The sequence below is a fragment of the Silurus aristotelis genome (genome assembly GCF_946808225.1).
Source record: "Silurus aristotelis genome assembly, chromosome: 18".
Lineage (NCBI taxonomy): Eukaryota > Metazoa > Chordata > Actinopteri > Siluriformes > Siluridae > Silurus > Silurus aristotelis.
In genome coordinates this window covers 15,052,705-15,065,763 of record NC_139591.1, presented here as the reverse complement: position 1 = coordinate 15,065,763, position 13,059 = coordinate 15,052,705, and the positions used below count along the sequence as shown (strand labels likewise).

Genomic DNA, 13,059 nt, shown 5'->3' with positions numbered 1-13,059 from the left:
ATATATATATATATATATATATATATATATATATATATTCTGTTGCACAGTAATCTGTGCTTTTTTTGCCATATTAACAAGCCTACTGTACCTGTTTAACTCACCTTGAAATTTATTTATACAACCCCAAACGCCCTACCCTCACTTTGTCGCACTGAAGTTGGCCTTGCTAGATTTGATGGCTATGTCCCAATTTACATTAAGAGAAATGTTTTAAAAACTACCAAGAACTAGTTAAAAAAAATTTAAGTTGTGGGAATTTTATTTATTTTTTTTTTTTAAAGCAACATGGTTTATATCTAATCAGTAGCTGTACCTGAAAACAACACGATAAAGCCAACATTAGCTGTATAGTCAAGTGTGCAGTTTGATATAACAGCCATGTAAGATTCAAATGATCCACATCCCACATTGCATACCACTAGACAGTTAGGGCTCCAAAGATTGATTAATTTCTACCACAGAACACTTTTCTGACAAATACTTTACTTAAGTGTTCAGAAAGAAAATTCCAACTAAGTAAAAAAAATATATATTTTTAAACTAAAAGTCCAGCAATCATGTACCACAGAAATGCCTTCAATTATTGTGATTTTTGTCCATCCCTGATTAAAATACAATATGCTGTTTGGGAAGTAGCTGTACTAAACGGTGCTTTTTTTTTTTTTTTAGATACACATTGTTCAGCACCAATGTGCATTTTTTTATAATTATTAATTATTTATTTAGGTAAATTTGTTTTTGGAGATAGCCGACCTTAACTGATGCGAGTTTCGTGCCACTTAGGCTGCAAAAAAAAAAACTTGAACATATCAAAACCCCTAAACTGGAGTAAACAGGAAAAGGCTCCTCTAGTTCTAGCAAGGCAGCTTCATTTGTAAAGAGACTTCTGTGCCTTCAATCTCACCAAGACCTCCAGGAGCAGACGACGTTTGCTTACTTCTGCAATTCTAACTATAGGAGCAGACGGCTCAGTTTATGCTGGATGCTCTACTACAAGGTCTATTCTTGGTGTGATTCAGGTGTCCCTACCGTCCAACATCCCTCACATCACAATCAACTCGCACCTACCACAGATATGCACACGCACATTTAGAGGCACATCCATGACTTCATCCCACTGTTGGTGGTGACTGATTACTGTATTCATTGCGAAAAATTGGAAACTTTTTATATTCTGCCACTATGACCGCTGCGTTATCCTAGTCATCACTACATTCATTTTTTCTTTTGATTATTTTATAGCATGGTGGTAATTTTTCATTTCTTTATGCTTTGGGAATATTTTAAGTGCCATTTGACAGTTTACGTAGTGTGCGCGTGGCCTGCTGTAGCGCCTTCTAATGCAAGCACAAGCGTTGTGGTACTCCTGAGCACTTCGGCTCGGAAAAGCAGTCGTAGTTGTAAATATTGAGCTAAAACGGATGGTTATTTATTTACTTGCCTTTTCTTTAACCACTATAGTGTACATTGTGATTCTTTTCTGCCCCTTTACTCTTTTTTGAAAATGTATTGTACTTTACAGATTTGTGTGTGTGAGGGGGGGGGGTTGTTTCTGTTTTTTTTGTGTTCCAATTTGTCTTAGTAATTTATATTCTTGGGAAAATTGCTAAGTGCTAACCAATATGTGTAGAGTGATTTGTATTGTGTATTTTTCATGATGGATGACAAAACTGGGGAACTTTTATATTTATAAAAGCATATATTAACATTTAGTGTGTCGTATACAAGGAAAAAAAATAGAAGAAATATCCAAGACACATGTAGTTTGGTTTTTCTGAATATTTCAGACTTGAGCTCAGGCTAGCTTCTTTAGTGTTGTTTACTTACTTGTGGCTTGTCTTTCAATTAATAAACTTTTCCTTGTTGAAAAAGCTGTCTCACCACTGCTGTTGCTAGCTTTACCAATAGTTAAGATGCAGCTTTTCACACTCAGCATCTCGGCCTCACGACCGACTCAAATACTACGCAAACAGAATGTAAAAAAGCAAACAGGTTTTGTTTTAACGTTTACTTTTCACATAGAAAATGTCAGTATTTTTAGATTCTTTTTGCTCACCGTGGGTGTAAACAGTGGGTGAGTTTCCTTAGCATTACTGTCAGCTTGAACCAGTCCAGCCATTCTCCTCTGCCTGGCCATCACTGCTGCTCACAATGTATTTCTTGGGCTTGTTTTTGCTCCATTGTTTATGTAAAATCCCAGGACTGTTTAAACCAGATTGTGTGTCACGAACAGTTCTGGAGTCAAAGTCACAGAATCTGATTCTGCTGTTGCTGAGAGATTCAGTTAATGCTGAACATTAACCATGGCATGCCACCTGATTGGCTGCTTTAATAACTTCACAAATGGGCATTAAATTGGTTTCATTTTTGAATAGGAGTTTGATTAATGAACAGATGTTTGGCCTTATAACAGGGAAAAATGGCAATAAATTTTACACAGACACTAATGTCTTCACCAATGTTAAATAAAATGTACTTTATACACATTCATGCTATACAAAGATTAAGATCAATTGAAACCACTCCTAAACTGTCATGAGCATGTGTATGAATGACAAAAAAACACAAGGCAGCAGAATTTCCTAGTTTTAATTATTTGTTAACTGAAAATCGATTATCTACCTGAAAGTGTTCTACGGAAAATGCAATTCTCTTCAATACAAATTATCAATAGGACATACAGTGGTGTGAAAGTGTTTGTCCCCGTCCTGATTTCTTATTTTTTTTGCATGTTTGTCACACTTCAATGTTTCAGATCAAACTAATGAATATAAGTAAAAGATAACATGCAGTTTTTATTATTGAGGGAAAACAATTCAATCCAAAACTACATGGCCCTGTGTGAAAAAGAGTTTGTCCCCCTGTTAAATCGGTGGTTTATCACACCCGAGTTTAATTTCTCTAGCCACACCTGTTCGCAATCAAGAAATCTCTTAAACAGAACCTGCCTGACAAAGTAGACCAAAAGATCCTCAAAAGCTAGACGTCATGCTGAGATCCAAAGAAATTCCGAAACAACTGAGAAAGTAATCGAGATCCATCAGTTTGGAAAAGGTTATAGTCATTTCTAAAACTTTGGGACTCCAGCACACCACAGTGAGAGCCATTATTCACAAATGGCAAAAACATGGAACAGTGGAGAACCTTCTCAGGAGTGGCCGGCCGACCAAAATTACCCCAAGAGCACAGCAACGACTCATCCAAGAGGTCACAAAAGACCCCACAACAACATCCAAAAAACTGCAGGCCTTACTTGCCTCAGTTAAGGTCAGTGTTCATGACTCAATCATAAGAAAGAGACTGCGAAAAAATGGTCTGCATGGCAGAGTTTCAATACCAAAACCGCTGCTGAGCAAAAAGAACAAAGGCTTCAGTTTTGCCAGAAAACATCTTGATGATCCCCAAGACTTTCGGGAAAATACTCTGTGGACTGATGAAACAAAAGTTTAACTTTTAGGAAGGTGTGTGTCCCATTACATCTGATGTGAAAGTAACACCGCATTTCAGAAAAAGAACATCATACCAACAGTAAAATATGGTGAAATATGGTTGGCTGTTTCAGGACCTGGAAGACTTGCTGTGATAAATGGAACCATGAGTTCTGCTGTTTACCAAAAGATCCTGAAGAAGAATTTCCGGCCATCTGTTTGTAACCTCAAGCAGAAGCGAACTTGGGTTCTGCAGCAGGACAATGATCCAAAACACACCAGCAAGTCCACCTCTAAATTGCTGGAGAAAAACAAAATGAAAACTTGAGTAGTCAAAGTCCTGAATCCTATTGAGATGCTGTGGCATGACCTTAAAAAGGTGATTCATGCTCGAAAAGCCTCCAATGTGGCTGAATTACAATTCTGCATAGACGAGTGGACCAAAATTTCTCCACAGCCCTGTAACAGACTCACTGCAAGTTATCACAAACGCTATATTGCAGTTGAGAAACCACTTTCACACAAGCCTATGTAGTTTTGGATTTTGTTTTTCCTCAATAATAAAAACCTTCATTGAAAACTGCATGTAGACTCCACTTGTGTTATCTTTTACTAATATTTAAATTAGTTTGTTGATTTGAAACATTGAAGTGTGACAAACATGCACATAAAAAATAAGAAATCAGGAAGGGAAACTTTTTCACACCACTGTATATTGTAAAAACAATTGCAACAAAAAAAACATTCTAGGAAAGATCATTAAGACAGGCCATGCCAATAGGATTGTCTACACTCAGTTTGTACTTAAAGCAAAGGAGCCCTCAAATATATACAAACGCTTTAAGTAATACTGATATTAATCTCTGTTCTATCATTTCGTATTGGCTTCCTGGGCACATAGAATCTATTTCATTCTAATTAACACATCGATGAGATTAATTCATGGGGAAGTAGAGCAATTTAATAAAGTACAAAATGATAAGTTTGGTGAGAGAGAGAGCGCGAGAGAGAGAGAGAGAGAGAGAGAGCGCGAGAGAGAAAAAGAAAGAGGTATCTTGAGGCTTATTTCAATTCCAAGTTTGCATGAAGTGAAAATCACCAAAAGCCCTTTCCACATGCAATTATACATACAAAGCCCATCATTATAGGAATTCATTTTTAAAAGATCTGCCAACATTGTGTACTGAAGGTGTAAGTGAACCCAAATGGTGGTTTAAAATTTCTCAACAATATGTTAAATGTGTCACAGATGGATATAGCATGGTTGTGCTAAATGTTAAAGTAGAAACTTAGGAAGGGGAAAAAATCCAACCAACCAAAAAAAAAAAACAAAACAACCTCAATAAAGTGCTCTATTAATGAATAATGAAAATATTGTGGCCATTCAAAGCTAAACTCTAAAGTGGCCCTGCTGTATATTGCAACGTGTGTGTTTATCACTTACCCTCAAGTTTCCTAACTCTTTACCTGTAGTATAAAGTGTTACATGCTGTATAAAATTATTAGGAGAAACTAGTTTCAATTGCTTTACTGCCTTTCAAAAGGAATAAGAAACAGTTTAAACAAGAATTAATAATCTAATCAATGGCTACATTTTTGAAACAGTAGTTAGCTGTGGAACTGTAAATATTTTTCAAAATTGCTACTCGTTACAGTAATGGGGCTAGTTGGTTAATTTTAGATTTCTGCTTAAAAATTTCAAGCAAAAAGTTAAATCCCTGCTGATATAAGGCTACTCAGAATTCAGTCCTTTTTTCCTTTCTAAATCATGAATTTGGAAGCAGACATGCTTTTAACAGAAAAGGTTGGTCTTGTGGAGGAAGGGAAGTGGTTTTAAAGTTAATCTAAAAGGCTTAATTCCTGCACTCTATTAATACACAGGTCGATAACATCATGGACCAAAATGGCATAAATGTAATGCGTTAAACATTCCCCTGTAAAGCAGTGATTAGTTTTTGGTAGCGCAGACATGCATAAAATGTCCCTGAACATCTTTATGAGTTGCAGACTGTGAAAACTACATCCATCAGTTTTGGAAAAACACCTTTAGTCTATATAAAGAAGTATTTATGTCCATTATGCACTTCCTGGGTTAATAATATCTGCACATAAAAGCGTAAACAGTTTTCTCACATAGTGCTCACAATTTGATTCCTCGTTTGTCAATACAGCTTTTACACCAGCAACAAAAAGGTGTTCAATCATGGAGCATCGGTCCATTGTTATTACCTTATTATTACAATTTCAAATTCTTGTTGCGTCAACATCCTTGATCTCGCCTTTTGTTTAACAAGAGGCTGAAGGTCAGCTTTGAACTCATCCACACTGTCGCACAGTTCATCGGCATTAGTTACCTGATTGTGGAAAAACAAAACCTCACTCAGATCAGCGCCTGGCTCTAACCAGGAGAGAGAGAGAGAGAGAGGGGATGTTGTGTTCAGTCCAGCGGCTGTGGGTCAGCTATGGGCATGGTGTGCAGAACCTCGTCTAGAAGCTGCAGAGCCCGGTGCAGGTGGATCTCAATCCAGCATGGCGTCTCCTTAATGCTTTGCCTTGGGTAATCAGGACCCCAGCCTTTCACGAAGCTCATGCGCAGGATGCACAGCCGGCGCAGATCATCTACCCCAATTCCAGCGGCAGCGGACAGACCTACAGCAAAATACAACACAGGTATCAACAGTAACAACATGAATGTGGTAAATAATACTGATTCTAATTTCCTTACAATTAGAAATGGTATAAGTGTGCACTTCCATCTTAAACAAAACAAAATACATGTGAGGTACAAAGCAAGTACATAAGTTTGCACGGATAAATGGATTGTGGAAAAATGCTTAATAATTACATTTTATTTCTTGAAATGTGTGTGAAAGCACTGGCTTTAACTGATCTGAACAAAAGTGGTTTATAGAAACTCAGCATTTTTATAGGTCTGTTTAAAAGAACTTTAAACCGAAATCCATTACTTACTAATCGCTGGGGCAATGCCACCCACAGATCCCGGTCCAGGGATGTTTCCAGCCACTGCTGCTGCCTGAGCTGCAGCTGCTGCCTGAGCTGTAGCTGCCTGCTGCTGCATCTGCCGGTGGCACTGACGCAGGTCAAACACCTGCATCACAGCAACAATAAAGCAGCGGTATAAATCATGATCCAACTGGCAATGTTTAAAACCATATATAAACTCCATTAATAAGGGAAATCTTCATGGAACTTGATAAGATTTTTGATTAAGACGAACATCACTCAACTAACAAACTAAGAAGTTAATACGAAATCAGCTAGTCTTTCACACCAGTAGTTCCCAACAAACAGGATACCAGTTTATTGTGTATATCGCTTCAGAGATTAATTAGTCTCACCTTGATGTATGCACTTGGGTAGATCTTATGCACGGCGTCTCCAGGTGCACGGCCAGCCTCTCGATCTAAGTAGTAGCTCTGCACGAAGACGGCGTGGTCACTGAGGCATCGCACCCATACATCACCCTCACCTTTACATTCCAGCTGAACGCCCTTACCAATATGCAGCCTGGGAAGCAATGGATTTGTGTTAAACCCTACTGTTACATCCTGCTCTAGTCAAAATGTACAGCTCTGTTTATTATTTACAGAGAATAACTTTTTTTTTTTATCAAGAAACATTATTTGAAGCAAACGTCTGACTGGTACTGAAACAGAAAGATGGCATAATCCAAGCCACACCTCTTTTCGTTATTAAACTTTTTTGTCAGGTTTGGTCACACTAAAATAAATATTGTGAATATCTGAACAGTTCTAATTCTACTGATTCAAAAGGTTGCGATGGTTTATCTGAAAATCTAGCTCAAGTTTCAAGACAGACGATACAACAAAATACATACAAACCACATAACCAAAACACATCAACAATACTGTGCAAAACAGAGGATATATGATGTATGATGTGTGAAATTCAAACACTGCTCCAACCTTGCTCTTTCTATTGCCTCAGTTCTGTGCACGTTGCTTAGCTGGCCCAGACAAAAACGATCTCCACCTGATGGGTCCACATAGCCATCCACAGTCACAATGGGGCAGTTTGAGGGAACCTTAAAAGTCTCGCCGACTTGTACATCCATCTCAAAGTAGGCAATGGAACACCAGTAGTCAGGAGCTGGGTGTAAAAAAATAATAAAATAAAATTCACCAAAAAGTGTAACAAATGAGAGAGAAAAGAGACACTTGGCTTCTCATTCTAGTCGTTTTAAACTTTATTTAGGGATATACCATTTAAGACTATAAATATACTACAGATAATTCAATAACCTGTATAAATAAAAATGTTCATATTAAACAAGGACTCGACTCGAGGTACTTACTATTTAATACCAAATCAGAGTGCCATAATATGATTATAAATGTATTCTTTAAGCAGTCTGATGTTAGCGATATTATTGATTTCTATAGCTTTTCCCAACAGTTTGACAACTTGCTACATTAAAAACAGTATTATGGTCATCAGTCATGATAAACCCTAGCTGTATTTCCATCAGGGCTGTTAGAATGTCATTGAGTCTAATATATTTGTACTGAGTGTCCACATTTCTTTTAACTTAAATTTAGATTTTAACAGTGTTTACTAAAGTTGTCTAGAAGACTCCTAAATAACCCATAAGTCTAGGCTGATGTGTGATCATTCAAATTCTGGAGTGGAAAGAATAGATTACTTAATAAAGCCAGATTATATAATATTGCTATGAATGGAATTTTATGAACAGAAAAAATAGAAGCGCTTACCTGGGTGATTTGAAATTGGTGGCTGAAATGCTATTTCATTGTGTACAGGCCCTTAAAGAAACAAAACAAACAAAGATCAGATAAACAGGGCTGACCTGGCCATGCACTAGAGCACTATTAAAGATTTGAACTTACAATAGTGTCCTGGATGGTGCATGGGTGGATGATGTTGTATATGGCCATTTTGTTGAGGAGGCACACTAGGAGTAAAAGTGCTGCTTCGTGTCCAAGTGGAGGTTGCATCTGAAGAGCATACGTGGGGAAAAAAAACAAAAACAAGTTATAAGCAATATTTTCTCCAACATGTGTTCTCAGCTAAACGAGTTACCACGGCAAAAGGAAAGCTGGAAGGAAAAAAAAAAGCAGCTTTCCATTGTGCTCAACACTGGGGAGAGTAAACCATGGACACTGCTACAGGAAGTAGCAATAAAGGAGATGCTGAAAAGCTTTCCGATCAGGAAGAAGCTTACTGTGATGGTAAGTGGAAGAGTTGCCAGGGGGAAAACCATTCTGCTGAGTCCCCTGCCCTGTCCCAGAGGCAATATGTAGCAGCCCCTCGTTGCTACGGCTCCCTGAGAGAATACTGGGCTGAGCTGAGGAAAGAGAGTGGGATTTTAAATATTCAATATAGTTCAGCACACAGGTCCCAGTATTAGCAATTAGTCACAATAAAGTGATTAGTTCAGTAGAAAACAATACATTCAGAGCCATATACGAACAAAACTTGAACACATATATGCAAAACATGACCAAGAACATCACCCATCCCAAAGAGAAAGCTTTTCAGCATGACCTTGAGCCAAAATGACAGTCCAGGAGTGCTTGTGTCATTTAAATTAAACAACTTCTCAATTCTATGTCCTTCAATTTGACCTCGGAAACAGATTCCTTAACAGAATTATTACAAATATACAATTACTTACATGTGATCATAGAGACAGATTGTTTTTAATACTATAGATACACAGGTGTTTCCAATACCTAAATATTTATAACACTTAAAAATAATTAATTTTTTCCCAAAGAAAGCTCAAATCATTAGGTTGACAGATAGATAAACACCTTAAAATACTACCCGACTGTAGTTTTTAATTAAATCTACCACATCCTCCGAGACACAAGATGCCAGTACCTCTGTTGAACCTGCTGCTCACTTTACACGGTAGCTGGAAGTGATCATCTCACAGACACTTACAATTAGCCAGCACTGCTCTAATTCCATGAGTAAGAGGAAAGAGTCATCTTTCTATCCTTCCCACCCACAAATCAGAACCACTTTATATACCGTGTACTCCTGATCCAAAAGAAAGAATGCAAATGCCTTACTTGAGGATCCCACTGGGATACTGGAGAAGGCAGAGGTGGAGGCTGAGCTGCTACCTTCAGCAGGAGGGAGTAGGGCAGGACTGCTGAAGGCTGGCTCTGGCATTGGTCTCGTAGGAGGGTGCTGGATGGTCTGGATGTGGCCCTCAGAACTGGGTATGGATGATGAGCAATCATATTCATACTCGTCTTTGACCATGAGGCCAGAGGAACCTGGAATATGCAGACATGTATAGTTAACACAGCTTTTAATAACGAGGCTCTGTGATTTAAAATCTTTGGCGAAAAAAACATCTTCACCTTGTTAAATTTTATTATGCACTGCACACGGAACAACAAACTTTTAACACCAAACGAAACAAAATCATAGAATAAAACAAATGTATATCAAAAGACAAACATGTGACTCACCTGAACCAGTCAGCGTCAGTCCAGACAGATCTTTGGAAGTAAAACAAATAGCATGAGCTTAACATATGTATAGCAGAGACAACAAACCACAGCACAGATAAAACTAAATCTCTGACTGACCTATACCTGGTGAAACCACCCGTTCGTAGTGGTAAGGGTTCACGCAGACGCTGTCACACTTCAGGTCGAAAGCAAACTGACAGTATTTGACGTGCTTCAACTCATTCTTGTGGAGATCGGGCCACCGCCACAGGCGGGCGTAGATCACGTGAGGGAAACCTTTACGTCCGGCCACCTTAAAGACAATAGAGAAGACACTTGAGCCTGTAAACCAAAACTAGAAGCAGCAGGGGAACTGGCTAAACATGGGTATAAAATTACAAGCTGCATGAATTATTGTATGCACTGACTTGAGTGACAATTTACAGTACAATAAATGTACATGGTGATTTTCTGTTTATTACATTATTTGGGGACAACAGCTAATCAGCTGCATGACGAAGGAAATTGTACAATTAAAGAAACTAGACTTTATTACATTTACATGTTTAGCAAAATACTGAACCAATGACTTGTCTTTCTCTTGTCTGTTCAATTTAACATGTACACTCATTATTTATTTACAGTTGTTTGTTTGTAAAACTTTCTATAACACTGACAGCAATGCATTCACAGAGGTGCCTATAGTAAATGCTTCACATAAATACAATTTTAAATGAATTATTAAACATTTTAAAGGAAATCGCCAGTGTTCAACAATGAGAAGTAAAGCTTTTACTACATTTTCCTCTAAAGGAAAGTCTTCAGGCTCAAGTTTTTTTTTTCTGTTTACATTTTTATTATGCTTATTTAAGACCGTTGATAAAAAATAGAATTCTATAAAATATAATAATGGTATCTAACTTGCAGTGGGGATGTTCCAAAATAAATGTAACTATTTAAAAAGCATTAAGGGTTATTCTTTAATAAATATATTTAGCATTGAAAAATGTTGTGGTATAGTAAATTCCATGAATTTCACAACAATATACTGTGCACTCTCATACTCCTAGTCTGGTCATCAGTAAAGCAATTTAGTAAAAGCCTCTTCTAGTTTAGGGATTGGCTAAATGCTCCTGTATTCAAAAAACAAACAATGGGAGAGAACACTTTTTCTTTTCTTCAATCAACCTGTCTAATGTTTGTCATAATGCAGTTCAGCTCACCTGAAGCCGGCCGTCCAGAGTCCGCTGGATGGTCACACACTTACTGGGATGAGCGCCGTTGGTGGTGATGGCCGTGATGAGTGAGTCAAGCTCATCCTTCTTCTCTTTCAGCTTTTTCACCAGGCTCTCGATGGCTCGTTTGGCGAAAGTCTCGCTCTCGCCACCCTGCCTGTGGCACATCAAGCTGTGCACGATGCTCAGGCAGGCGTCGTTGCTGGTCGGGGTGTTGGTGATCGACATCCTGACCCTGCTCAGCTCAGAGCTTCTTCACTAAGGTCTCACCAGGTGATCACAGACAAAAAACCACCAACAGGTCTGGTGCGTCCATTCAATTCTCCACCTAAAATAGAAATGTGATTTAATCAGATCGCCGAAGAGCAAATTAGGCAAAAAACACAACACAAAACATACCTGAAACTATAAAAAATTTACTAGTGATTTGCTTCATCATTAATAGTACAGGGAAAATGGAAATCAAATCTGGATAACCTACATAACAAATATTTTCAATTGTTGTGCATTTACGTATTTTTTCTTTTGATCAAAAGAGATTACATTTGGGCTTATAAAACATTTTCACTCGCAAATGATTCTATCTAAGCGATTACATCTCAGTGTAGCTCAATTCGTGTGATTATTTGCTCGTAGGGAAATAAATAAAACAACGTTCAGCCAGAATGATGATAATGTAGCTAACTTGCCGTAGTTGGGACGTTCATTCTTGTGTATGCTCATAATAAACTGCCCTACTACTAGTAGTAATAATAGTAATAATAATAATAATAATAATAATAATAAAATAACATTCTAGTACAGATTCAATGCTGTGTAACGGTGGTAATTTCAGTTACCACCTACTCGCTGCTAGCCGCCTACAAAGCTAATGCGTACAACAGTTGTAGCTAGCATCAATTAGCAAACTTTCACAAACTTTTAATGCATTGCATTACGTTGTTGGGGCGCAAAAATTTAGTTTTAGACATTCCAAAGTAATTATTCCTTAAACCTTGTCAGGAAAACATGCTGTTTCTCAGCGTTTAAATCCGTAACCATACCTTGATACTTCGCTGCTGAAGTGAGTAACGAGTTAGCTAGCTAGCTAGCTAGCTAGCTAAGCTAAACGAAGCTAAGATGGATACCTCCACTCTCTCCGGCTGAATGTAAATCCAGAGATAGGAAAAGTGTAGTCTTAAAAAAATATTACACGTCCTACATTTAGGCAAGGTAGATACCCAAAATACGCGAAAATAAACAACAGAATTTCATGAAAAACCAAACCGGATAATGTACAAAAAAATAAAACGCGCGACCTTCAGCGCTCGTGCACCATCTTACGCCCAACAGCTGCTTTGATTTTCCGTATCAATATGGCGAATTGCGCATGCGCATAAAACGGCCGAGTCGTCATAAATTCGCAGGCCACTAGAGGGCGCGCGTGTAATAGCGTATAAGTACAGGAAACGTTCCTTCTTCCTGATGTCTAGAACTCTGGTTCTCACAGTGGGTTCTCAGCCATCAAGGTGTCTGTGATTATTTTTTACTTAATTTAATAATAATAATAATAATAATAATAATAATAATAATAATAATAATAATAATAAACAATACAATTATTATTATTATTAATATTAATAATAATAATAATAATAATAATAATAATAATAATAATAATAATGACCAATCACTTAAATTTATTCCAAAACTAAATACAGTGGACATAAAAAAGTCTACGCACCCTTAAGAAAATGCAAGTTTGTTTAATTTAAAAGCAAAAATTACAAAGAATTGTTACATCTTAAATGTTATTTTCCAACAAACAGAAATCCAGATAAAAACAAATATGTAATAAGTGGGAATATATTTAATTAAACAAAAGTCTACACCCTTATTGCATAAATTTGCCAACCCTTTTATAATAGGGGCACTAACTTCCCC

General features: G+C 37.4%; 1 protein-coding gene across 3 annotated transcripts; it reads right to left on the bottom strand.

The window, feature by feature from the left end:
• Nucleotides 1-729: 729 nt before the first annotated feature.
• On the bottom strand, nt 730-12,547 carry smad4a (SMAD family member 4a). 3 transcript variants are annotated; one of them, XM_083568342.1, is made up of 13 exons: nt 12,435-12,468; nt 12,180-12,312; nt 11,125-11,464; nt 10,040-10,214; nt 9,920-9,949; nt 9,512-9,721; nt 8,656-8,778; nt 8,321-8,428; nt 8,186-8,236; nt 7,379-7,562; nt 6,791-6,959; nt 6,402-6,540; nt 730-6,080 (listed from the first exon to the last, which is right to left on the bottom strand). In XM_083568342.1, the coding sequence occupies exons 3-13, from the start codon at nt 11,362-11,364 to the stop codon at nt 5,869-5,871; spliced, it is 1,641 nt and encodes a 546-aa protein (XP_083424468.1). In that variant the 5' UTR covers nt 11,365-11,464; nt 12,180-12,312; nt 12,435-12,468; the 3' UTR covers nt 730-5,868. The 3 variants fall into 3 exon arrangements, with proteins under 3 accessions (XP_083424468.1, XP_083424469.1, XP_083424470.1); XM_083568343.1 differs by lacking the exon at nt 12,180-12,312 and having other exon boundaries at nt 12,435-12,547; XM_083568344.1 differs by having other exon boundaries at nt 10,046-10,214; nt 12,180-12,494.
• Nucleotides 12,548-13,059: the final 512 nt, after the last annotated feature.